This window comes from Panthera onca, chromosome X (genome assembly GCF_046562875.1).
Source record: "Panthera onca isolate mPanOnc1 chromosome X, mPanOnc1 haplotype 2, whole genome shotgun sequence".
Taxonomy (NCBI): domain Eukaryota; kingdom Metazoa; phylum Chordata; class Mammalia; order Carnivora; family Felidae; genus Panthera; species Panthera onca.
The window spans coordinates 46,004,396-46,031,955 of record NC_138357.1 but is presented as its reverse complement, the minus strand read 5'-3'; the positions used below and the strand labels follow the sequence as shown (position 1 = coordinate 46,031,955).

The following is a 27,560-nucleotide window of genomic DNA, read 5'->3' as shown; positions in this document are numbered from 1 at the left end:
TTACTGGGGCGCCTGTGTGGATCAGTCAGTTAAAGGTCCAACTTCAGCTCAGGTCATGTTCTCACGGTTCGTGGGTTCGAGCCCCGCGTCCGGCTCTGTGCTGACAGCTTAGAGCCTGGAGCCTGCTTCTGATTCTGTGTCTCCCAATCTCTCTGCCCTTCCCCCACTCACCTTCTGTGTCTCTTTCAAAAATTAATAAATATTAAAAAATAATAAAAATACAGTTACCTCATGCTCTGAAATATATGAAGACTATTACATTGAATTTTTAAACAATCACATGATTTTAATATAGCTGAGTTAGCCTCCATCTCCATTTACCCCATTCTCTCCCCAGAGGTAACCACGCTCTTAAGTTGGTATATATCTTTACACATATGTTTCTACACTTTGCCTATATATGTATATACATAATTTAAGTATGTAAAATATTTTTGAAAATATAAATTAAAGTATATCATATAAAATATAAAAATATTAAAATGTATATAGAATTACTTTTAGACATGTAAACATTTTGACAGTTTTTACACTGTCAAACACATTGGCAAATAATTGTGTTTTCAACCTGTTTCTCTCAGGTTTATCATGTTTAAGACTTTCACTCATTGCTATATGGATATGTAGGTCATTCATTTTAACTGTGCATAGTGTTCTTATTATGGAAATGCACCATAATTCTTTATTTTCTTATTAATAATATTTCTCTGTTAATAAATATTTCCATGCTTCTTAGTTCATGGATTACATTACTATTTTCCACCTTGTCATTTTTGCCCAAGTTGCCAAATCTTTTGGCTCCTGGCTAACAGACCCACCTCATTGTGTGTGCATGTGTGCGTGTTTCAGGAAGATGATAGTTATTAATAGTAACATATGTGAATATGCCTTATAGTTTACAAGCATATTTATGTACATTATCCAATGCAATCTATTCAAACTCTGTTAAATTTAGTCAATTTGGTTAAATCTGGTAAAGTAGACTTTGGAGAAGTTAAATGACTTGTTTAGATACACAGAAACAGTGGCAGAGTTGTGGACTCAAGTTTAGGTTGTTTGTCTTATAGCCCGTGCCTTGTCTGTTAGGGGAGAGGGAAGAATGTTGAAAGATATATACCAACTTTTTCACTGATTTTTTTCCTGGTTATTTTTAAGAGACTTAAAGGAGGAAATGTTTCCTCTTGGCAGACATGGTAAAAGCATGAGGTAAAAGGGAAAAAAAAGTTTACTAATAACCTTTTAAACTTAAGAAAATTTATTTTAAACAAACATGATTTTTTCAATTGCATTATTTATTGTTTTAGAAGCACTCAAACAATACCCAAATAGTTACTACTCACAATGATAACAAAACTTATGTTTTGATGTTCACCTATCATTTTTAAACTTGTATATAACTTTTCAACATATTTAGAAATATGAAGTTTCCACAGCTACATGCCAGAGAACAACTAAACAAAAAAATGTTTTAAAATCATGTCAAACACATCAAATATTATCTGTGGCAAAGTACCAAACAGTATAATTAATCAAGTACTCTATTTTAAAATTTGTGAGAAGAAGCAAGCATAATATTGTACTGTTCTTTTAAAGAGGGTAGTTTTTAAAAACAATTGTATGCTGCCATTATGTTGTAGAGAACTGAAAAATATAAAGACATCACCAAAAATGGTAGAGTAGGGAACTCAAAGATTTCATGCCAAAAATGGTCAGTATCAACTTTTGCAGGAGTCTGGAATCTAATAAAAACTTAAAACAACCAGGGGAAAACTAGTTTAAGATAAAAGCTCCTGCATTGTAGTAAGAGAGTGCCATGACATTTTAAATTGCCAGACTATCATCCCCAATACTCCAGATCAGCTAGTGAAGTTTGCTAGTACCAGAAGGAACATTATGGACCTTATTCAATTGTGTCTGTGGGTCTTGACCATCTCGCTGGTCCTCCTCACAGAAGACACCAAGGTTTCCCTTTATTTTGCCTCAGAGCCTTCCCAGGAGTAGAGTGGCTTTTGTCAAAAGCATTTAAAGGCTTGGATATTAGACACAGCAGCCTGGGGTAAAGGACAGTACCAAGGTCAAAAAATAAATAGAATGAGAAAACTGGGAGGAAGAGGCTAGGAAAGGAAATACATGGGAAAATAAGGGCTTTTAAAAGTTCCCCAATATACAGGGAGACTGAGAAGACCACACATATGCCCAGGATGGGATGCAACTGTTTCAAAGACCTGAGGAGGCCTTTCACCTCCAGCTAGCCTTCATACTCTGTGCAAGAAGAAAGTGAAAATTAATACAGAGTTGAAAATGGTCTGGCTAGGCAGTGAACGAGTTCACCAGCACAGACCAATCTGCAAATACTGGGAGTGTTTCTTCTTTTTTTCTTTTACTGGCTCCAGGTATTTAAAGTAACTGTCAAAATACCAGCTGATCACTAAGTTAAGGCAACACAGGTTTCAGTGGCAGACATGATAAAGAATACAGAGTTTACAAAATCAATTTAGAAAAGTCACTAAACAAACAAACAACAATCCACAACAGCCAACAACAAATCCTGAGGGAGAATATGATTTCTAGAGGTGCCATACTATACTATTCAAAATGTCGAGTTTCAGCAACAACAGAAAAATATGAAATGTGCAAAGAAAGTATGGCTTATTCACAACAAAAATGAAATTAGTAAAAACTGACTCTGAGGAAGCCGGACTTACTAGGGAAAGGCTTTAAGTCAACTGAATTTAATATGCTCAAAGAGCTAAAGGAAACCACAGAAAAAGAACTACAATAAACCAGGAAATTAATGTCTTGTCAAATGGGGAACATGAATAAACAGGAAGAAATTATTAAAAGGAACCAACAAAAATTCTGGAGCTGAAAATTACAGTAGCTGAAATTAAAAATTCAATTAAAAGGTTCAATATCAGAGATGCACTTACAGAATACACTTACCAAGACACAATATAGTCAAACTGTCAAAGCCAAAGACAAAAAGAGTATCTCGAAAGCAGCATTCAGTCTTATTTGGACCCTAGTCCAAACAAACTGTTAAAAAACTATAACAGAATTGAAAACTTGAACACGGATTGGACATAAAACAGTATTCAGGAATTATTCATTGTTAGGTGGGAAAATGGTATTGTGGTATAAATATACATATGATATGTTATACATAAATTATATAAATACGTAAATACATATGAGAGTCCTTATAGACATGTACTTTGAAATACTTATGCACAAAATGATATTATGACCGACATTTGCTTCAAAAATAATTTCTAAGAGTAGGAAGTGGGTAAGGATACACATGAAGTAATATTGGCAATGAGTTAACCGTTGGAGCTATGTGATGAGTACAGTGGCTTTCATTCTAGTATTTTATTTTTGCATATGTTTTAAATTTTTTCATAACAAAAGTTAGAATAAAGTTAAGGTAAACTATAAAGAGAATGACATTCTAGTCGAAAAGGGAGCAAAAGAGTATAAAGAAGAATTAGAAAAAATAACATCTCCTTTCCTGACCCCCACCCCCAACATTTTGGTATAGAGAAAATGGTGGGCATTGGTAGCAAGGAGGACCACAGGCTGGGAGCAGGGTAGGTGCGACATCTTGCTCATAGATGTTCTTGGAGGGATGTATCCTGGGAGCAAAGGAGAGGAAGAAGCAAGTTCCCAGAGGAGGACAGGAAATGGCCAACAGGCCCCTAAGAAGATACTGCCCTTCCCCGGCAGGCAGAGAAAAGCCAAGGAATATACAAAGAGGGGAGAGTCACAGAGCCCAGCCTGGTCTGCTCAGAAGGACGATGCAGCAGAGAGGAGGTGCGCAGGCCAACCAGTTCTGCACCACCTCGCGGGAAGCAGCGGGCACGGGATGGGGGCGGTGCCGCTCGCGGTGACGAAGGCCTCAAATGACCCACCAATGGTGACTCGAGCGCCTAGCTCTAGCGTCAAACTGGGCCGGCGCTCTCTCCCTTCTCGGTACCTGCTCTTCGTGGCCCTGAGAGCGTGGGGGCCAGGGGAAGCCCCAAAGAGTAGGAGTTGGAGGGGGAGCAGGTAAGGGACCCGGAGGAGGGGGAGAGTCCCCTGGGCCGGTGTGCGAGAGCCCACGCGGCCCGCGGAGGCCTCCTCGGGTCCCAGCTGCCCGGGGGCGGAACTGGGAAAGAACCACAGCCCTCACGCCAAGCTGTGGCCCGCATTTGGCCGCAGAAAATGGTAGGGCGGAGGGTTGGACCGCCATGAGGCGATGACCCTTCTCAAACACCTGCCTCTCGCACTCAGGCCCCGCCCCCGTCCTTCTTGGTGTAGAAAATGGTAGTCAGCGCGGGGGATGGGGCGTCCGGGGGTGGGAGTGGGGGTAGGGGTGGGACGGCCGTAGGGTCTCGGGGAGCCCAGGAGAGGCTGGGTGGCGTCGGGTTGGCGCCGAGCACTGAGTTGCAGCAGTCCCCGCTCCCCCACCCCTGCCCTCTGCAGGTGTGCGGGTGTAGGTGTCCTGGCGGCTCACTGGGGGCGAGAATCGGGAGGAGGAGACTGCAAGGATAGGCCCAGGTCGTTGCGGGGGACAGTGGGGAGGCGGGTGGGGGTAACGTGTGGAAAGCCCTGAGACTCCAAATTCCTCCCACCAATCAGCCCCTCTCCATCTTGGTGCCTGCAGAGGCGTGGAGACGGATCGGCTGGGAGAATGGTGGGCTTTGGGAGAGGAGCGACCGGGAGGGGGTAAGGCTCAGACTGGGGACCTGCCCCAAAGCCGTAGGGAGCCTCTATGGTGGGAAAGTAAAATTTTAAAAAGCCTTTGGTATCCAAGGCTCTGAATTTTGGAACAGGAATAGTAAGGGCCTCTGTCCTCGGTGCTGCTCATCCCAAGAAAATAGTCCTTTTTCTGGTCTCTTATCTCCTAGGAGCAATGGCGTCCAAAGAGAAACAAACGGTGAAAAATCTCAACATGGAAAATGCCCAGCAGGAAAATGGAGAACAAGGCCTTCCACAGAATGGTGAGGAAGCGCACAATTCGAGAGGAGGTGAAGGCCAGAAGCATGGACGAAATGTCAGGCTGGGGCGAATGAGACGACTTGTCTCTAATTTTCGATGGGCCATACCCAACAGGCATATTGATCATAATGAAGTGGGAGATGATGTGGAAAAGTTCATAGGGCAGATGATGGAAATCAGGAGAAAAACTAAGGACCAGCAAATGAGGCATCATAAGCACTTCCAAACTCCTGAACCTGAAAATCATTATGACTTTTGCCTTATACCTTGAATTCTAAGGTTTTCCCTGCGGCTAATAATGTGGCCTCTGCTCTACAAGCTTGTAGTTTTGTGATTTACTTTTTAGGTAAACCTGTTGGTTTCCACTTAGCAGTTTGTAATTAAATATTGTTTTGTCTCAGTGTAAAACTTTCTGTCCAGTAGGGCAGTTTCACCCAGGTTTAGGAAACACTATTCTTTTCATAATATGAATGAATAAATCAGTTTAAAAAGCAATCTTCCTTTTTCACCCTCGTCTTTATTTTTTGCTACTATCTGTCCTCACCTAGCTGCCTAGACTCAAAACCACAACTGTCTTTGACTTTTTGTTGTTGTTGTTACCATCCAATGAGTAAGGAAGGACCATATTCATAACATCTGATATTATTTTAAGAATGTATGCCCTACTGTTTTTCAGAGTGAGTCCACCACCTGCATAAAAACACCTGGGGAGGGGAGCACTTTTTTAATATTTTATTTATTTATTTATTTATTTATTTATTTATTTTTGAGAAGGAGAGAGAGTGGGGGAGGGGCAGAGAGAGAGGGGGACAGAAGATCCAAAGCCCAATGCGGGGCTGGAACTCACAAACTGAGATCATGTGACCTGAGCCGAAGTTGGATGCTCAACCGACTGAGCCACCCAGGCATCCCAGGGGAGATTTTTAAGCTTTTTAATGTAGAACATCTGGCTGCTATTCTCCAGACTCACAGGTGGGCATGCCACAATCTCCATTTGTTTTTGAGTTTTATTTATTTTGAGAGAGAGACCATGTAAGTGTGTGAGCAGGGGAGGGCAGAGAGGGAGAAAGAGAATCTTAAGCAGGTTCCATGCTGTCAGTGCTGAGCTTGATGCAGGGCTAGATCTCACAAACCATGAGATCTTGACCTGAGCCAAAATCAAGAATCTGACACTTAATTGACTGAGCCACCCAGGCGCCCCCAGAATCTTCATTTTTTTTAACACACTTTCCTGTTAAATCTAATGTACACTGAGGCCATATATATATATATATATATATATATATATATATACACACACACACACACACACATATACACACATATACATATATATATACATACATATATATGTATATATCTAAGTACATATGTGTGTGCTGTATTATTAAGTGTGAAAAATAAAGTAAAATAACAGGATGAATATCACCTGAATTTGATGGACAAAAACATTAAAAAGGAAAAGTACAGGGCCTTAAAATAGAATGGTATAAGAGTGGTAGGGATAATGGCAGATGAGGGTACTGGTGTTCAGAGATGTTCAGAACCAAGGCTACCCCCTGCTATATAACTGGCTTGGGCCATTTTCTCTAAGACTGTTATATGGAGATACAGAATATTTAACTTTTGTAACTGGTAACAAGCTAAGGAGGGTCTCAGGGAGACTCAGTGAGATTGAGGGTATCTTTAATATTTTTGTATATTTTCAATGTAGATGCTTTAAATTTTATGAAAGAAGAGAAAAATTTTAAAGACCTGACAACCCAGTCTTCTTCACGGTAATAATAGCCATCCATTATGGCTATTGAAATCAGTTTTGTGGCTCACAACAATCAATTTTAAAAAACAAATTAGGGAGTGCCTAAGTGACTCAGTCATTTAAGCATCAGATTTGATTTCGGCTTAGGTCGTGATCTCACGTTTTTTGAGACCAAGCCCTGTGTTGAGCTGCAGGCTGACATCGTAGAGCCTGCCTGGGTTTCTCTCCCTCTCTATCTGCCCCTCCCTCTCTCTCTACCCCTCCCCTGCTTGCTTGTGCTCCCTTTCTCTCTCTCAAACTAAATAAACTTAAATTTTTTTTTAAAAAAAGAACAAAAAACATCATAGTCCATCATCCAGTAGCATTAATAATTTTTTTGAGGGGGTGTCTGGATGGCTCAGTCGGTTTAGTATCCGACTTCAACTCAGGTCATGATCTCATGGTTTGTGGGTTCAAGCCCCACATTAGCCTCTGTGCTAGCAGTGTGGAGCATGCTTGGTATTATCTCTCTCTCCCTCTCTCTCTGGCCCTCTTCCACTTGCTCTCTCTCTCTCTGTCTCTCTCATTCAAAATACATAAATAAACTTTAAAAAAAAGAATTATTTTTGAGAGCCACATGAGTAGCCCAGTTGGTTAAGCATCTGACTCTTGATTTCAGCTCGGGTCATGATTTCATGGTTTGTGGGATCCAGCTCTGCATCAGGCTCTGTGATGACAGTGTGGGGCCTGTTTGGGATTCTCTTGTGCTCTCTCTCTGCCCCTCCCCCCTCAAAATAAATAAATAAACTTTAAAAAATTATTTTAAGAAACTAGTTTTAGTTTTACTTGTAGGAAATATTGTAGCCTTAAAAATGTATTTCTTTTTTTTTAATGTTTATTTATTTTTGAGAGAGAGAGAGTGTGAGCAGGGGAGGAGCAGAGAGAGAGGGAGACACAGAATCCAAAGCAGGGTCCAGGCTCTGAGCTGTCATTACAGAGCCCAACGCAGGGCTCGAACTCATGAACCATGAGATGGTGACCTGAGCTGAAATCAGACACTTAACTGACTGAGCCATCCAGGAGCCCACCCCCAAGGTAGTATGAGCATAGAACTTTCTAGAAGCAGCAAAGTTCAGAGATCATAATCAGAGCATGATTGAAGATAAACAAGGAAGTACACTTTCCTGAGTGTTTCAGCAAGGGTGAAAGAGTGAGAACAGAACTTCCTGGAAAAAAATAAAAGCCAGGAGAAAAAGTAAAATTTACTGAGTAACAAGGCAATTGAAGGAGCACTGAGTAGCTGTAGTGAACACTTCCATTAACTTATACATCCCATGGGAGGGTCAATCTTGGTGGGCAGTACATTCTGACTTTTTAAGGTGATGATTGAAATATATCATTGGGGAATGTCCCTAAAGAGGCCAGTAAGAAAATGAAAGAAATATGAAAACCAAAGAAAAGTGAATCAACTGGGAACAACAAAAAGGACTAAGGCATTCATCCCTATCAGTCATTTATATATTCATGTTTAGTTTCTTAAGGAACATGTGTATATTTTTATAGATTTTGAAACAGGGCTTAGGATAGAAGCTAAGTAATTAAAAAGGAAAAGGAGATATCTCTGAGTAGAGCCTTTCAGAAGCATATGCTGTCACCTTCAAATTACAGAAAATTGAGATATCATTGAGGGAGGCTTTAAAGAGGCTAGCAAGGAAAAAATTGAACTTATAACGAAAAAAAAGTAAAAACAAACGAAATATCACGAGAAGAAAACACAAAACAAGTTATCACTTCTACTCTTTTCAGTCTGTATCTACATGTAAGTAATTATGTTAGCTTTATTAAGGTATAACTAAAGTTCAGAAAGTACCTAAATATGCAATTTGATCTGTGTTACATATATGTAAGCCTATGAAACCATAACCACAATGAAAATAGCAAGCACTTACATCACCTCCAAAAGTCTTTTTCTTCCCATTTGTAGTCTACCCCCACTTCCACCTCCATCCTCAAGCAAACTCTGGTCTGCTTTCTGTCACTATATTTTGATTTTTGCAGTATTTTTTATATAAAGTTAATCACAGAGCATATACTTTTTTTTTTGTCTGACCTCATTTATTCAATATAATGATTTTGCATGCAATAATAACATATTCTTTTCTACTGCTGAGTGATATTTCATGATATGGTGAATGTTTATCCCTTCATCTGTTGATGGGCACTTAGATAATGTCTAGTTGTTGGCTGTTACAAATAAAGCTGATATGAATATGCATGCACAGATTTTTCTGTAAACGTGTTTTCATTTTTCTTGGGTATACACCTAGGAATGAAATGGCAACATTATATAGAAGTTGTAAGTTTAATTTTTAAGAAAGAAATTACCAAACTGTTTTCCAAGGTGGTTTCACCATTTTACATTCCCATGAGTAGAGTATTAGAGTGCCAACTTTCCTCATCCTTATCATTACTCAGTGTGGTTAGGGTTTTTTTGTTAATACTTTTAATTTTTAAAAGTTTTTATTTATATTCCAGGTAGTTAACATACAGCGTAATATTAGTTTCAAGCTGTACAATATAGTGACTGAACATTTCCATACAACACCAGGTACTCATCACAACAAGTGCACTCCGTAATCCCCATCACCTATTTAACCCATCCCACCACCTCTCTCCCCTCTGGTAACTATCAGTTTGTTCTCTATAGTTAAGAGTCTCTTTCTTGGTTTGCCTCTCTCTCTCTTTTCTTTACTTTTGCTCGTTTGTTTTCTTTCTTAAATTCCACATATGAGTGAAGTCATATGGTATTTGCCTTTCTCTGACTGACTTGATTTCCTTAGCATAATACTCTCTAGCTCCATGCACATTGTTTCAAATGGCAAGGTTTCATTCTTTTTTATGACTGAGTAATATTCCATTGTACATATATACCACTTCTTCTTTATCCATTTATCACTTGATGCACATTTGGACTCTTTCCATAGTTTGGCTTTTGTAGATAATGGTGATATACACATTGGGGTGCATGTATCCCTTTGAACAGTACGTTTGTATTCTTTGGGTAAATACCTAGTACTGTAATAGCTGGCTCACAAAGTAGTTCTATTTTTAAATTTTGGAGGAGCTTCCATAACTATTTTACAGAGTGGCTGCACCAGTTTGCATTCCCACTGGCAGTGCAGTTTCCTCTTTCTCCATGTCCTTACCACCACCTGTTCTTTCTTGTGTTTTGATTTTAGCCATTCTGATGGGTGTTAGGTGATATCTCATTGTGGTTTTGATTTGTATTTCCCTGATGATGAGAGATGTTGAGCATATTTTCATGTCTTTGTTGGAAATTTTAACCATTCTAAAGGGTGTATAGTATCTTATAGCTTTAATTTTTATTTCTCTGATGACTAGTGATGTTCAGCATCTTTTCGTGTACTCATTAGTCATTCATCTAGCTTTTTTTGTGAAAAAATATTGTTCAAATATTTTGCTAATTTTTAAATTTGGTTGTCCATTCTCTTACTGCTGAATTGCAAGATTTCTTTATAAATTCTGTATTCAGTTTCTCTGATATATATGTTGTAAATTTTTCTCTCAGTCTTGGCTTGCCTTTTCTTTTTTTTTTTTTTTTTTTGAACTTTCAAAACAGTTTTTTTTTAAAATTTTTATTTATTTATTTTTTTATTTTTTAATATATGAAATTTACTGTCAAATTGGTTTCCATACAACACCCAGTGCTCATCCCAAAAGGTGCCCTCCTCAATACCCATCACCCACCCTGCCCTCCCTCCCACCCTGCCCTCCCTCCCACCCCCCATCAACCCTCAGTTTGTTCTCAGTTTTTAACAGTCTCTTATGCTTTGGCTCTCTCCCACTCTAACCTCTTTTTTTTTTTTTTTTCCTTCCCCTCCCCCATGGGTTTCTGTTATGTTTCTCAGGATCCACATAAGAGTGAAACCATATGGTATCTGTCTTTCCTGTATGGCTTATTTCACTTAGCATCACACTCTCCAGTTCCATCCATGTTGCTACAAAAGGCCATATTTCATTTTTTCTCATTGCCACGTAGTATTCCATTGTGTATATAAACCACAATTTCTTTATCCATTCATCAGTTGATGGACATTTAGGCTCTTTCCATAATTTGGCTATTGTTGAGAGTGCCGCTACAAACATTGGGGTACAAGTGCCCCTATGCATCAGTACTCCTGTATCCCTTGGATAAATTCCTAGCAGTGCTATTGCTGGGTCATAGGGTAGGTCTATTTTTAATTTTCTGAGGAACCTCCACACTGCTTTCCAGAGCGGCTGCACCAATTTGCATTCCCACCAACAGTGCAAGAGGGTTCCTGTTTCTCCACATCCTCTCCAGCATCTATAGTCTCCTGATTTCTTCATTTTGGCCACTCTGACTGGCGTGAGGTGATATCTGAGTGTGGTTTTGATTTGTATTTCCCTGATAAGGAGCGACGTTGAACATCTTTTCATGTGCCTGTTGGCCATCCGGATGTCTTCTTTAGAGAAGTGTCTATTCATGTTTTCTGCCCATTTCTTCACTGGGTTATTTGTTTTTCGGGTGTGGAGTTTGATGAGCTCTTTATAGATTTTGGATACTAGCCCTTTGTCCGATGTGTCATTTGCAAATATCTTTTCCCATTCCGTTGGTTGCCTTTTAGTTTTGTTGGTTGTTTCCTTTGCTGTGCAGAAGCTTTTTATCTTCATAAGGTCCCTTTTGCTTTTAATTCCCTTGCCTTTGGGGATGTGCCGAGTAAGAGATTGCTACGGCTGAGGTCAGAGAGGTCTTTTCCTGCTTTCTCCTCTAAGGTTTTGATGGTTTCCTGTCTCACATTCAGGTCCTTTATCCATTTTGAGTTTATTTTTGTGAATGGTGTGAGAAAGTGGTCTAGTTTCAACCTTCTGCATGTTGCTGTCCCGTTCTCCCAGCACCATTTGTTAAAGAGACTGTCTTTTTTCCATTGGATGTTCTTTCCTGCTTTGTCAAAGATGAGTTGGCCATACGTTTGTGGGTCTAGTTCTGGGGTTTCTATTCTATTCCATTGGTCTATGTGTCTGTTTTTATGCCAATACCATGCTGACTTGATGATGACAGCTTTGTAGTAGAGGCTAAAGTCTGGGATTGTGATGCCTCCTGCTTTGGTCTTCTTCTTCAAAATTACTTTGGCTATTCGGGGCCTTTTGTGGTTCCATATGAATTTTAGGATTGCTTGTTCTAGTTTCGAGAAGAATGCTGGTGCAATTTTGATTGGGATTGCATTGAATGTGTAGATAGCTTTGGGTAGTATTGACATTTTGACAATATTTATTCTTCCAATCCATGGGCAGGGAATGTCTTTCCATTTCTTTATATCTTCTTCAATTACCTGCATAAGCTTTCTATAGTTTTCAGCATACAGATCTTTTACATCTTTGGTTAGATTTATTCCTAGGTATTTTATGCTTCTTGGTGCAATTGTGAATGGGATCAGTTTCTTCATTTGTCTTTCTGTTGCTTCATTGTTAGTGTATAAGAATGCAACTGATTTCTGCACATTGATTTTGTATCCTGCAACTTTGCTGAATTCATGTATCAGTTCTAGCAGACTTTTGGTGGAGTCTATCGGATTTTCCATGTATAATATCATGTCATCTGCAAAAAGCGAAAGCTTGACTTCATCTTTGCCAATTTTGATGCCTTTGATTTCCTTTTGCTGTCTGATTGCTGATGCTAGAACTTCCAGCACTATATTAAACAACAGCGGTGACAGTGGGCATCCCTGTCGTGTTCCTGATCTCAGGGAAAAAGCTCTCAGTTTTTCCCCGTTGAGGATGATGTTAGCTGTGGGCTTTTCATAAATGGCCTTTATGATCTTTAAGTATGTTCCTTCTATCCCGACTTTCTCAAGGGTTTTTATTAAGAAAGGGTGCTGGATTTTGTCAAAGGCCTTTTCTGCATCGATTGACAGGATCATATGGTTCTTCTCTTTTTTTTTGTTAATGTGATGTATCACGTTGATCGATTTGCGAATGTTGAACCAGTCCTGCATCCCAGGAATGAATCCCACTTGATCATGGTGAATAATTCTTTTTATATGCTGTTGAATTCGATTTGCTAGTATCTTATTAAGAATTTTTGCATCCATATTCATCAGGGATATTGGCCTGTAGTTCTCTTTTTTTACTGGGTCTCTGTCTGGTTTAGGAATCAAAGGAATACTGGCTTCCTAGAATGAGTCTGGAAGTTTTCCTTCCCTTTCTATTTCTTGGAATAGCTTGAGAAGGAAAGGTATTATCTCTGCTTTAAATGTCTGGTAGAACTCCCCTGGGAAGCCATCTGGTCCTGGACTCTTATTTGTTGGGAGATATTTGATAACCGATTCAATTTCTTCGCTGGTTATGGGTCTGTTCAAGCTTTCTGTTTCCTCCTGATTGAGTTTTGGAAGAGTGTGGGTGTTTAGAAATTTGTCCATTTCTTCCAGGTTGTCCAATTTGCTGGCATATAATTTTTCATAGTATTCCCTGATAATTGTTTGTATCTCTGAGGGATTGGTTGTAATCATTCCATTTTCATTCATGATTTTATCTATTTGGGTCATCTCCCTTTTCTTTTTGAGAAGCCTGGCTAGAGGTTTGTCAATTTTGTTTATTTTTTCAAAAAACCAACTCTTGGTTTCGTTGATCTGCTCTACAGTTTTTTTAGATTCTATATTGTTTATTTCTGCTCTGATCTTTATTATTTCTCTTCTTCTGCTGTGTTTAGGCTGCCTTTGCTGTTCTGCTTCTATTTCCTTTAGGTGTGCTGTTAGATTTTGTATTTGGGATTTTTCTTCTTTCTTGAGATAGGCCTGGATTGCAATGTATTTTCCTCTCAGGACTGCCTTTGCTGCATCCCAAAGCGTTTGGATTGTTGTATTTTCATTTTCGTTTGTTTCCATGTATATTTTAATTTCTTCTCTAATTGCCTGGCTGACCCACTCATTCGTTAGTAGGGTGTTCTTTAACCTCCATGCTTTTGGAGGTTTTCCAGACTTTTTCCTGTGGTTGATTTCAAGCTTCATAGCATTGTGGTCTGAAAGTATGCATGGTATAATTTCAATTCTTGTAAACTTATGAAGGGCTGTTTTGTGACCCAGTATATGATCTATCTTGGAGAATGTTCCATGTGCACTCGAGAAGAAAGTATATTCTGTTGCTTTGGGATGCAGAGTTCTAAATATATCTGTCAAGTCCATCTGATCCAATGTATCATTCAGGGCCCTTGTTTCTTTATTGACTGTGTGTCTAGATGATCTATCCATTTCTGTAAGTGGGGTGTTAAAGTCCCCTGCAATGACCACATTCTTATCAATAAGGTTGCTTATGTTTATGAGTAATTGCTTTATATATCTGGGGGCTCGGGTATTTGGCGCATAGACATTTATAATAGTTAGCTCTTCCTGGTGGATAGACCCTGTGATTATTATATAATGCCCTTCTTCATCTCTTGTTACAGCCTTTAATTTAAAGTCTAGTTTGTCTGATATAAGTTTGGCTACTCCAGCTTTCTTTTGGCTTCCAGGAGCATGATAGATAGTTCTCCATCCCCTCACTCTCAATCTAAAGGTGTCCTCACGTCTAAAATGAGTCTCTTGTAGACAGCAAATAGATGGGTCTTGTTTTTTTATCCATTCTGATACCCTATGTCTTTTAGTTGGCGCATTTAATCCATTTACATTCTGTGTTATTATAGAAAGATATGGGTTTAGAGTCATTGTGATGTCTGTATGTTTTATGCTTGTAGTGATGTCTCTGGTACTTTGTCTCACAGGATCCCCCTTAGGATCTCTTGTAGGGCTGGTTTCGTGGTGACAAATTCCTTCAGTTTTTGTTTGTTTGGGAAGACCTTTATCTCTCCTTCTATTCTAAATGACATACTTGCTGGATAAAGGATTCTCGGCTGCATATTTTTTCTGTTTAGCACACTGTAGATATCGTGCCAAGCCTTTCTGGCCTGCCAAGTTTCAAAGGAGAGATCAGTCACGAGTCTTATAGGTCTCCCTTTATATGTGAGGGCACGTTTATCCCTTGCTGCTTTCAGAATTTTCTCTTTATCCTTGTATTTTGCCAGTTTCACTATGATATGTCGTGCAGAAGATCGATTCAAGTTACGTCTGAAGGGAGTTCTCTGTGCTTCTTGGATTTCAATGCCTTTTTCCTTCCGCAGTTCAGGGAAGTTCTCAGCTATAATTTGTTCAAGTACCCCTTCAGCACCTTTCCCTCTCTCTTCCTCCTCTGGGATACCAATTATGCGTATATTATTTTTTTTTAGTGTATCACTTAGTTCTCTAATTTTCCCCTCATACTCCTGGATTTTTTTATCTCTCTTTCTTTCAGCTTCCTCTTTCTCCATAACTTTATCTTCTAGTTCACCTATTCTCTCCTCTGCCTCTTCAAGCCGAGCCATCGTGGATTCCATTTTGTTTTGCATTTCGTTTAAAGCGTTTTTCAACTCCTCGTGACTGTTCCTTAGTCCCTCGATCTTTGTGGCAAGAGATTCTCTGCTGTCCTGTATACTGTTTTCAAGCCCAGCGATTAATTTTATGACTATTATTCTAAATTCACTTTCTGTTATATTATTTAAATCCTTTTTGATCAGTTCATTAGCTGTTGTTATTTCCTGGAGATTCTTCTGAGGGGAATTCTTCCGTTTGGTCATTTTGGAGAGTCCCTTGTGTGGTGAGGACCTGCAGTGCACTTCCCCTGTGCTGTGGTGTATAACTGGAGTTAGTGGGCGGGGCCGCAGTCCGACCCGATGTCTGCCCCCAGCCCACTGCTGGGGCCACAGTCAGACTGGTGTGTGCCTTCTCTTCCCCTCTCCTAGGGGCGGGATTCACTGTGGGGTGGCGTGTCCCGTCTGGGCTACTTGCACACTGCCAGGCTTGTGTTGCTGGGGATCTGGCGTATTAGCTGGGGTGGGTAGGCAAGGTGCACGGGGGGTGGAGGGGCAGGCTTAGCTCGCTTCTCCTTAGGTGATCCACTTCAGGAGGAGCCCTGTGGCAGCGGGAGGGAGTCAGATCCGCTGCCGGAGGTTTGGCTCCGCAGAAGCACAGAGTTGGGTGTTTGCGCGGAGCGAGCAAGTTCCCTGGCAGGAACTGGTTCCCTTTGGGATTTTGGCTGGGGGATGGGCGGGGGAGATGGCGCTGGCGCCTTTGTTCCCCGCCAAGCTGAGCTCTGCCGTCTGGGGGCTCAGCAGCTCTCCCTCCCTTTGTCCTCCAGCCTTCCCGCTTTCCGAGCAGAGCTGTTAACTTATGACCTCCCAGACGGTAAGTCGCGCTTGCTGTCGGAACACAGTCTGTCCGGCCCCTCCGCTTTTGCCAGCCAGACTCGGGGGCTCTGCTTGGCGGCAAGCCGCCCCTCCGCCCCGGCTCCCTCCCGCCAGTCCGTGGAGTGCGCACCGCCTCGCCGCCCTTCCTACCCTCTTCCGTGGGCCTCTAGTCTGCGCTTGACTCCGGAGACTCCCTTCTGCTAATCCTCTGGCGGTTTTCTGGGTTCTTTAGGCAGGTGTAGGTGGAATCTAAGTGATTGGCAGGACGCGCTGTGAGCCCCGCGTCCTCCTAAGCCGCCATCTTCCGGACCCCCTTGGCTTGCCTTTTCATTTACTTAATTGTTTCTTTCAAAGACCAAAGGTTTTAAATTTTTATGATGTCCATTTAATCAATTTTTCCTTTTACAATTGTGTTCTATTTAAATAATGTGCTGCTTAATCCAAGGTTATAAAGACTTTCTCCTCTATTTTACTCCCATAGTTTTATATTTTTTAGGCTTTTCATTTTGTTTTATGAACCATCTTAAGTTAATTTTTGTGTGAATACGAAGTAAACCTTAGTGTTCATTTTTCCCATATTGATATCTGACTAATACAACACCATTTGTTGAGAAGACTTTCCTTTCTCTATCCTATAGCCTTTTTATCTTTGTCAAAAATCAAGTACTTATACATATGTAGCTGTATTTTTGTACTTTCTATTCTGCTTTACTAATGACTATGTCTATCTTTTCACCAATATCAAATTGTCTTGATTGCTGTAGCCTTATAGTAAGTCTTGAAATTAGGTAGGGAAAGTCCTGCAACGTTGTTCTTCTCTGTTAAAATTGCTTTCAATATTCTAGGTCCCCTAAATTTTCATATAAGTTTTAGAATCAGTCAATGATCTATTTTTAAGCCTGCAAGAACTTTTTTTCCTTTTCAATTAAGATTTATTTTTTAAGTTAATTAATTAATTTATTTTTTAAATATGAAATTTATTGTCAAATTGGTTTCCATATAACACCCAGTGCTCATCCCAAAAGGTGCCCTCCTCAATACCCATCACCCACCCTCTCCTCCCTCTGACCCCCCCATCAACCCTCAGTTTGTTCTCAGGTTTTTTTTTTTTATTTTTTTTACATTTATTTATTTTTGAGAAACAGAGTGAGACAAAGTGTGAGCGGGGGAGGGGCAGAGAGAGAAGGCGACACAGAATCTGAAGCAGGCTCCAGGCTCTGAGCAAGCAGCCAACACAGAGTCTGATGCGGGCTCCAACCCACAAAACTGTGAGATCATGACCTGAGCCAAAGTCGGACGCTCAACCGACTGAGCCACACAGGCGCCTCTGATCTCAGTTTTTAAGAGTCTCTTATGTTTCGGCTCCCTTCCTCTCTAACTTTTTTTTTTTCCTTCACCTCCCCCATGGTCTTATGTTAAGTTTCTCAGGATCCACATAAGAGTGAAAACATATGGTATCTGTCTTTCCTGTATGACTTATTTCACTTAGCAAAACACTCTCCAGTTCCATCCACATTGCTGCAAAAGGCCATATTGAATTCTTTCTCATTGCCACATAGTATTCCATTGTGTATATAACCACAATTTCTTTATCCATTCATCAGTTGATGGACGTTTAGGCTCTTTCCATGAATTGGCTATTGTTGAAAGTGCTGCTATAAACATTGGGGTACAAGTGCCCCTATGCATCAGCACTACCTGTATCCTTTGGGTAAATTCCTAGCAGTGCTATTGCTAGGTCTAGAATAGATCTATTTTTAATTTTTTGAAGAACCTCCACACTGTTTTCCAGAGCAGCTGCATCAGTTTGCATTCCCACCAACAGTGCAAGAGGGTTTCCATTTCTCCAAATTTTCGCCAGCATTAATAGTCTCCTGATTTGTTCATTTTAGCCACTCTGACTGGTGTGAGGTAGTATCTGAGTGTGGATTTGATTTGTATTTCCCTGATGAGAAGCGACGTTGAGCATCTTTTTTTGTGCCTGTTAGACATCTGGAAGTCTTCTTTAGAAAAGTGTCTATTCATGTTTTCTGCCCATTTCTTCACTGGATTATTTGTTTTTTGGGTGTGGAGTTTGGTGAGCTCTTTATAGATTTTGGATACTAGCCCTTTGTCCGATGTGTCATTTGCAAATATCTTCTCCCATTCTGTTGGTTGCCTTTTAGTTTTCTTGATTGTTTCCTTTGCAGTGCAGAAGCTTTGTATCTTCATGAGGTCCCAATAGTTCATTTTTGTTTTTAATCCCCTTGCCTTTGGGGATGTGTCAAGCAAGAAGTTGTTACAGCTGAGGTCAAAGAGGTTTTTTTCCTGCTTTCTCCTCTAGGGTTTTGATTGTTTCCTGTCTCACATTCAGTTCCTTTATCCATTTTGAGTTTGTTCTGGTGAATGGTGTAAGAAAGTGGTCTAGTTTCATTCTTCTGCATGTTGCTGTCCAGTTCTCCCAGCACCATTTGTTGAAGAGACTGTCTTTTTTTCCATTGGATATTCTTTCTTCCTTTGTCAAAGATTAGTTGGCCATACTTTTGTGGGTCTAGTTCTGGGGTTTTTATTCTAATCCTTTGGTCTATGTGTCTATTTTTGTGCCAATACCATGCTGTCTTGATGATTACAACTTTGTAGTAGAGGCTAAAGTCTGGGATTGGGATGCCTCCTGCTTTGGTCTTCTTCAAAATTACTTTGGCTCTTTGGGGCTTTTTGTGGTTCCATATGAATTTTAGGATTGCTTGTTCCAGCTTTGAGAAGAATGCTGCTGCAATATTGAATGGGATTGCATTGAATGTGTAGATAGCTTTGGGTAGTATTGACATTTTAACAATATTTATTCTTCCAATCCATGAGCACGGAATGTTTTTCCATTTCTTTGTATCTTCTTCAATTTCCTTCATAAGCTCTCTATAGTTTTCACCATACAGATCTTTTACATCTTTGGTCAGGTTTATTCCTAGGTATTTTATGCTTCTTGGTGCAATTATGAATTGGATCAGTTTCTTTATTTGTCTTCCTGTTGCTTCATTATTATTGTATAAGAATGCAATTGATTTCTGTACATTGATTTTGTATCCTGCGACATAGGTGAATTCATGTAACAGTTCTAGCAGACTTTTGGTGGAGTCTATCGGATTTTCCATGTATAGTATCATGTCATCTGCAAAAAGTGAAAGCTTGGCTTCATCTTTGCCAATTTTGATGCCTTTGATTTCCTTTTGTTGTCTGATTGCTGATGCTAGAATTTCCAACCCAGTGTTAAACAACAGCGGTGAGAGTGGACATCCCTGTCGTGTTCCTGATCTCAGGGGAAAAGCTGTCAGGTTGTCCCCATTGAGGATAATGTTAGCTGTGGGATTTTCATAAATGGCTTTTATGATCTTTAAGTATGCTCCTTCTAGCCCGACTTTCTCGAGGGTTTTTATTAAGATACGTTGCTGAATTTTGTCAAAGGCCTTTTCTGCATCGATTGACAGGATCATATGGTTCTTATCTTTTCTTTTATTAATGTCATGTATCACATTGATTGATTTGCGAATGTTGAACCAGCCCTGCATCCCAGGAATGAATCCTACTTGATCATGGTGAATAATTCTTTCTATATGCTGTTGAATTCGATTTGCTAGTATCTTATTGAGAATTTTTGCGTCCATATTCATCAGGGATATTGGCCTGTAGTTCTCTTTTTTTTACTGGGTCTCTGTCTGGTTTAGGAATCAAAGTAATACTGGCTTCCTAGAATGAGTCTGGAAGTTTTCCTTCCCTTTCTATTTCTTGGAATAGCTTGAGAAGGATAGGTATTATCTCTGCTTTAAACATCTGGTAGAACTCCCCTGGGAAGCCATCTGGTCCTGGACTCTTATTTGTTGGGAGATATTTGATGACTGATTCAATTTCTTCGCTGGTTATGGGTATGTTCAAGCTTTCTATTTCTTCCTGATTGAGTTTTGGAAGTGTGTGGGTGTTTAGGAATTTGTCCATTTCTTCCAGGTTGTCCAGATTGTTGGCATATAATTTTTCATAGTATTCCCATGATAATTGCTTGTATCTCTGAGGGATTCGTTGCAATAATTCCATTTTTATTCATGATTTTATCTATTTGGGTCATCTCCCTTTTCTTTTTGAGAAGCCTGGCTAGAGGTTTGTCAATTTTGTTTATTTTTTCAAAAAACCAACTCTTGGTTTCGTTGATCTGCTCTACAGGTTTTTTTTTTTTTTTTAGATTCTATATTGTTTATTGCTGCTCTGATCTTTATTATTTCTCTTGTTCTGCTGGATTTAGGCTGTCTTTGCTGTTCTGCTTCTAGTTCCTTTAGGTGTGCCTTTAGATTTTTATTTGGGATTTTTCTTGTTTCTTGAGATAGGCCTGGATTGCAATGTATTTTCCTCTCAGGACTGCCTTCGCTGCATCCCAAAGCGTTTGGATTGTTGTATTTTCATTTTCATTTGTTTCCATATATTTTTTAATTTCTTCTCTAATTGTCTGTTTGACTGATTCGTTCTTTAGTGCGGTGTTCTTTAACCTCCATGCTTTTGGAGGTTTTCCAGACTTTTTCCTGTGGTTGATTTCAAGCTTCATAGCATTGTGGTCTGAAAGTATGCATGGTATGATTTCAATTCTTGTATACTTATGAAGGGCTGTTTTGTGACCCAGTATGTGATCTATCTTGGAGAATGTTCCATGTGCACTCGAGAAGAAAGTATATTCTGTTGCTTTGGGATGCAGAGTTCTAAGTACATCTGTCAAGTCCATCTGAAACAATGTATCATTCAGGGCCCTTGTTTCTGTATTGACCTCGTGTAGATGATCTATCCATTTTTGTAAGTGGGTATCAACGTCCCCTGCAATTACCACATTCTTATCAATATGGTTGCTTATGTTTGTGATTGTTTTATATATTTGGGGGCTTCCGTATTTGGTGTATAGACATTTATAATTGTTAGCTCTTCTTGATGGATAGACACTGTAATTGTTATATGATGCCCTTCTTCATCTCTTTTTATGTACAGCCTTTAACTTAAAGTCTGGTTTGCCTGATATAAGTATGGTTACTCCAGCTTTCTTGTGACTTCCAGTAGCATGATAGCTAGTTCTCCATCCCCTCACTTTCAACCTGAAGGTGTCCTCAGATCTAAATTGAGTCTATTGTAGACAGCAAATAGATGGGTCTTGTTTTTTTTATCCATTCTGAAATCCTATGTCTTTTGGTTGGGGCATTTAGTCCATTTACATTCAGTGTTATTATGGAAAGACATGGGTTTAGAGTCATTGTGATGTCTGTAGGTTTCATGCTTGTAGTCATGTCTCTGGTACTTTGTGGTCCTTCCAACATTTCACTCACAGAATGCGCCTTAGTATGTCTTGTAGGGCTGGTTTAGTGGTGATGAATTCCTTCAGTTTTTGTTTGTTTGGGAAGACCTTTATCTCTCCTTCTATTCTGAATGACAGACTTGTTGGATAAAGAATTCTTGGCTGCATATTTTTTTTTCTGTTCATCACATTGAAGATTTCCTGCCGTTCCTTTCTGGCCTGCCAAGTTTCAGTAGATAGGTCTTCCACTAGTCTTATGTTTCTCCTTTATATGTTAGAGCGTGTTTATCCCTAGCTGCTTTCAGAATTTTCTCTTTACCCTTGTATTTTGCCAGTTTCACTATGATATGTCATGCAGAAGATCGATTCAAGTTACATCTGAAGGGAGTTCTCTGTGCCTATTGGATTTCAATACTGTTTCCTTCCCCATATCAGGGAAGTTCTCAGTTATGATTTTTTCAATTACACTTTCAGCCCCTTTCTCTCTCTCTTCCTCTTCTGGAATTCCTATTATATGGATATTGTTCCATTTGATTGCATCACTTGGTTCTCTAATTCTCCCCTCATACTCCTGGATACTTTTATCTCTCTTTTTCTCACCTTCGTCTTTTTCCATAGTTTTATCTTCTAATTCACCTATTCTCTCCTCTGCCTCTTTAATCTGAGCTGTCGTTGCCTCCATTTTATTTTGAACCTCATTTATAACATTTTTTATCTCCTCATGATTATTCCTTAGTCCCTTGATCTCTGTAGCAATAGATTCTCTGCTGTCCTCGATACTTTTTTTCAAGCCCAGCGACTAATTTTTTTTTACTGTTATTCTAAATCCTTGTTCCGTTATATTGCTTAAATATTTTTGATAAATTCGTTAGCTTTCTCTACTTCCTGGAGTTTCTTTTGAGGAGAATTCTTCTGTTTCATCATTTTTGATATTCCCTGGTGTGGCGGGGAACTGCAGGGCTCTTCCCCTGTGCTGTATGGATTAACTTGTGTTGGTGGGCAGGGCCGCAGTCAGGCCTGATGTCTGTCCCTAGCCCACCACTGGGGCAACTGTCAGACTGGTGTGTACCTTATCTTCCCATCTCCCAGGGGCAGGACTCACTGTAGAGTGCTGTGGCCCCTGAATGGGCTACTTGCACACTGCCAGGCTTGTGGGGTACTTTGATTGGCGTATTAGCCGGGGTGGATCCGAAAGGTGCACCAGGACAGGAGGGGCAGGCTTAACTCGCTTTGCCATTGGTGGTCCCCTGTGGGAGTGGCCCTGCAGCACCGGGAAGGAGGTAGACCCTTTGGAGGGATGGATCCACAGAAGCACAGCATTTGGTTTTTGCACGGTGCAAGCAAGTTAGGTGAAGGGAACTGGTTCCCTTTGGAATTTCCCCTGCGGACAGGAGAGGGAGATGGCACTGTCCAGTGCCTTTGTTCCCCGCCCAGCTGAGCTCTGTGTTCCAGGGCTCAACACCTCTCCCTCCCAGTGTCCTCTTGCCCTCCCACTCTCCGAATAGAGCTGTTGACTAATCCAGATATTAAGTCCCGCTTGCTGTCATAACGCATGTAGTCCAGCCCTTCCACTTTTTCAAGCCAGACTCAGGGATTACACCTTGCCGGGTGGGCTGCCCCTCCACGGCCCCAGCTCCCTCCCGCCAGTCCATGTGGCATGTACCACTTCTCTGCCCTTCCTACCCTCTTCCGTGGGCCTCTTGTCTACACTTGGCTCTGGAGAGTCCATTCTGCTAGTCTTCTGGCGGTTTTCTGGGTTATTTATGCAGATATGGATGGAATCTATGAGGTGATCAGCAGGACGAGGTGAACCCAGCATCCTCCTATGCCGCCATCTTCCCACAACCTCAATTAAGATTAAGCTTGCAAGAATTTTTATTGGGATTGCTTTGAATATATATATATATATATATATATATATATATGTATATATATATTTGGTGAGAATAACTATATTAATAGATTTTCAATATGTGAACATGGTATGACTTCCATTTACACAAATCTTATTAAATTCTCCCAACAACGTTTTGTAGTTGTCATTATGGGGGTCTTAGGGACATATTTTGTTACATTTACTCCTAGGTATTTTATCGGTTTTGTTGCTGCTATATATGGAATTTTTAAATTTAATTTCTCAATTGTTTGTTGCTGCTACTACATAAGAATACAATTTATTTTTCTATATTAATCTCATATCCTATGGCATTGCTAAATTCATTTATTAATTCTAGTCGCTAATTCTAGATTCCTTGCAGCTTTTTACATAAGCATTTATACCATCTACAACTAGGGACAGTGTTTTTATAAGGAAAAACACAAATAGGTGTCTTGTCACAGCAGTCAAGGAAAAGGACAAGGCCCCTGAAAGAAGCTGAAAACTCTGTCTTTCACATAGGGTATCTTCTCTCTTTTTTCATTTTTGGAAGTTTCCCACACTCACAATTAGTCAAATACAGCTTCATGTAAATGACATGTTCAGGTCCTTTCTGATAAGGGGATTTGAGAAGAATGCCAGGGTCAAAGAACTGATTTGGAAAGTAACAAGACATATGTAGAGAACAATGTAAAATGTAAGTGGTTTCTGACCATTAGGCCAAACATTTCCAAGTGAATGACAGACTCTGGTCCAGTAGTAAATCAGTCAGGAGGACCAATTTCAGAAGAAAGGTTAGATAAGAACAGGACCACTGGAGATGTGTCCTTTAGACACTTTGCATCCACTAGCAAGGCTATTATCAAAAAGCAAACAATAACAAGTATTCATGAAGATGTGAGAATTATAATCTTCATAGAGTGCTGATAGGAATGTATAACCATGCACTTGCCATGGAAAACAGTTTGGCAATTCTTCCAAAAGTTATACGTAGAGCTACCATGTGACCTAGCAATTCCCTTGTAGGTATATACTCAAAATAATTGAAAACATATGTTCACAATATTTGTACACAAATGTTCATAATAGCAAAAAGTGCCAACAACCCAAATATCCACCAACTGACAAATCAATAAAATGTGGTATATTCTTGTAGCAAAATATTCAATGCACATAAAAAGGAATGAAGTCCTGATAAATGCTGCAACATGGGTAAACTTTAAAGACACTATGCTAAATGAAAACCAAACCTAAAGGGCACGTATTATATGATTCCATTTATATGAAGTGCCCAGAATAGACAAATCTGTTGATACAAAAAGTAGAATAGTGGTGGTAGCTGGTGGTGGGGGGGGGTGGGCTTGACTACTAAAGGGTATATATAAAGTTTCCTTTTGGGGTATTAAAAAGGAGAACATCAATAACCAGATGGAACAATTTATTATTAATAAATAAAACAGTTTGATTATCTCCCAATAAAACAAAAATATATAAACAGTAGCATAGACATATTTAGGTAAAATAAATCTTTTTTTTTTTTTTAGTGTTTATTTATTTTCGAAGGAGAGAGAGACAGCATGAGCGGGGAAGTGGTAGAGAGAGAAGAAGACACAGAATCCAAAGCAGACGCCAGGCTCTGAACTGTCAGCACAAAGCCCGACACGGGGCTTGAATTCACAAGCTGTGAGATCATGACCTGATCTGAAGTCAGACACTTAACCGACTGAGCCACCCAGGTGCCCCAAAGTCTTTTTTTAATATAATTTATTATCAAGTTAGCTAACATACAGTGTATACAGTGTTCTCTCGGCTTCAGGAGTAGATTCCTATATTCATTGCTTACATTACAGCACCCAGTGCTCATCCCAAAAAGTGTCCCCCTCAGTACCCATCACCCATTTCCTCTCCCTGCACCCCCCCATCAACCCTCAACTTGGTCTCTGTATTTAAGAGTCTCTTACGATTTGCCTCCCTCTGTTTAAAACTATTTTTCCTCTTCCCTTCCCCCATGGTCTTCTGTTAAGTTTGTCAAATTTCACATATGAGAGAAAACATGATATCTGTTGTTCTCTGACTGAGTTATTTCACTTTGCATAATAACCTTCAGTTCCATCCACGTTGTTGCACATGGCAAGATTTCATCGGGAATACAAACTGGTGCAGCTGCTCTCAAAAACAGTATGGAAGTTTCTCAAAAAATCAAGAAGTGTTTTACTATATGACAAAGTTGACATGTCAATCTGAAAAGAAATCTGTGTCATTCAATATATTTTTCTCATTTCTTTGTGTTATGCTAACTTGGGAACCAGCAAATTAATGTAACTCCCAGAACTAGGCCTCTCAGCCCAAGGCGGAAGCATTTTATTTCCAACATCCCTCCCTATTAAGAAGTTAATTTCCACTTATGCATGATAAAGCATGGGTACCATACGACAAAAGTTCGTAACAACCAGTCTTGTCATCTAAGAATAAGGAATATAAGCTTGAATCCCAGGTCTTCCATTTACTAGGTATTTTTTGGACACAGGAAGTAGATGAGTATGTAATACATGATAAGCACACTCCAACATTCCCTTTTGATAACTATTTAGACTATTTACATCATACTAAGCAATTTCTGATACACCAACATTTTGTGTCATCCATCAGGAGGCCATAGTTCAGTCAACCAACTGAGCAAACAATAAGAAGCTAGCTGCATGAGACAACACATTGAATTTAGAATCTCTGCTATGTGCACAAATATTGATGAATTCAATTTAATTTATTAATTTAACAAATTGTTTAGCATGTACTACATACCTAGTGTTGTTCTAGGTATTGGGGAATCACAACACTAAACAAAAGAGAAAAAAAATGTCTTCATAGAACTTGAATTCCTGTTGGAAAAACAAGACAAAGCTCAGGAGGAAACATCTGAAGGAGGCAAAGGAGTGATCTAGGCAGATGTTTGAGGGTAGAGTCTTCCAATCAGAGGGAAAAGCAATGCAATGGACCTGAATTGAAAGCATGCCTGAAAAAAGTAGCTAAAATTATGCCATTTCCCAGCTTTAATATTCTCACACATATTTTCAAGATTTGCCGAAGTAACAAATAAATTGAAAAAGTAGGATTTGTAGGATACCATAATAAAACATTTTTTTTTTACCTGCTGTCTATGTAAGCCTACTTTTTCACACTAGTTCTCCTGTCCCTTGAGTTAAATCTAGGGTATGTCCCATGACTTCCCTGCATGTCTGTAAGTAAAAATATCATCCTGTCAGTTGTAGTCACAAAACAGTTTCCTTTCAATTAAGGCAGAAAAGAAATAACAATTGTATAATTGTATAACTTGTATAACTGGTACCATTACGGCCATATAGTACTGGCACTTTCTATGTTGTGAAGGTATCTAAAGTTAACTCCTTCCCTTGTGTGGTTCCCTTATTGGTTCTCTAGGGCGTCCTCCATTGTTGAAAATCTCTTTCTTGCTCTTCTCTTGAAATGTCAAAAAAATTAGCTAGTCTTGCCTTTTAGATTTCTCAGGGATGAGTTAGATACCTACTGTGTTAACAAGTTATGGGGCCACTGAATAGACCCATTGACTTTTTTGCCTTAGGACTGAGGTGACAGTGAAGAACAGCAAATCCTTCTCTACAGTGGAAGCACTCATGAAATTCCAATAGTTCTCGATAAAAATCCTCTTCAATCTCTGACAATCTTTTTGGCCTCTCAAATGTCTTTTGTAGGCTAAAAATGTGTAGTTATCTAGGGATAACCAACTCAGTACTCATCCAAGTCCTTTGCATGACCTGTTTTCATCACCTTGCTTTACACTTTGGAATTTGACAGTAGTGGAAACCAATTATCTTGAGACCTCAACCAAAAATGTGACTGAAATAGGTTATTATATATATATATATATATATATATATATATATATATATATAGTATAAAATTCTGCAATTCATCTGATGTATGAGCTATTTCATTTTTTATAATTATAGTGTCCTCCCTCCCCACCTGGCATGCTGGGTTATAGATTTAGAGAAAATGAGTGACTGAAGGCAATGGGGAGAGAATGAAGACAATTGGTCTCCTTTGTAAGGTGCCTTCAGACAGGCTGTTACAGGTTTTCAAACAAAGCAGGAATACTCTCACCCATAAAAGGAAAGATAAACTAATTTGGTAAGGAAGACATAGTAAGGAATGAAAGTGGGCTATTAGAGTTCAATTTTTCCCCTTCCTTCTTTTAATTTCCTCTTCCTCCCAAATCCTTGTACTGCTCATTCCTCAAGGCGTAGCACTGACAACACAGCATCTGAGACCGTGCTACTTGGAAGTGAACTCTCCCATCTTTGTCATTGATGGGCATTGAGGCACATGGAGTCTCAACCAC

General features: G+C 39.7%; 1 protein-coding gene and 1 long non-coding RNA gene across 3 annotated transcripts in view; one reads left to right on the top strand and one right to left on the bottom strand.

Annotated features, from left to right (window-relative positions):
• LOC145714631 (uncharacterized) overlaps positions 1–27,560 on the bottom strand; it is a 102,342-nt gene that overhangs the window by 67,119 nt on the left and 7,663 nt on the right. Inside the window, exon 2 of the long non-coding RNA XR_014136915.1 lies at positions 25,985–26,061. This is a non-coding gene — a long non-coding RNA (uncharacterized LOC145714631). The remainder of the gene's footprint in view (positions 1–25,984; positions 26,062–27,560) is intronic.
• On the top strand, positions 3,914–5,413 carry BEX4 (brain expressed X-linked 4). 2 transcript variants are annotated; one of them, XM_081793017.1, is made up of 2 exons: positions 3,914–4,047; positions 4,890–5,413. In XM_081793017.1, the coding sequence occupies exon 2, from the start codon at positions 4,895–4,897 to the stop codon at positions 5,249–5,251; it is 357 nt and encodes a 118-aa protein (XP_081649143.1). In that variant the 5' UTR covers positions 3,914–4,047; positions 4,890–4,894; the 3' UTR covers positions 5,252–5,413. The 2 variants fall into 2 exon arrangements, with proteins under 2 accessions (XP_081649143.1, XP_081649142.1); XM_081793016.1 differs by lacking the exon at positions 3,914–4,047 and adding an exon at positions 4,459–4,539.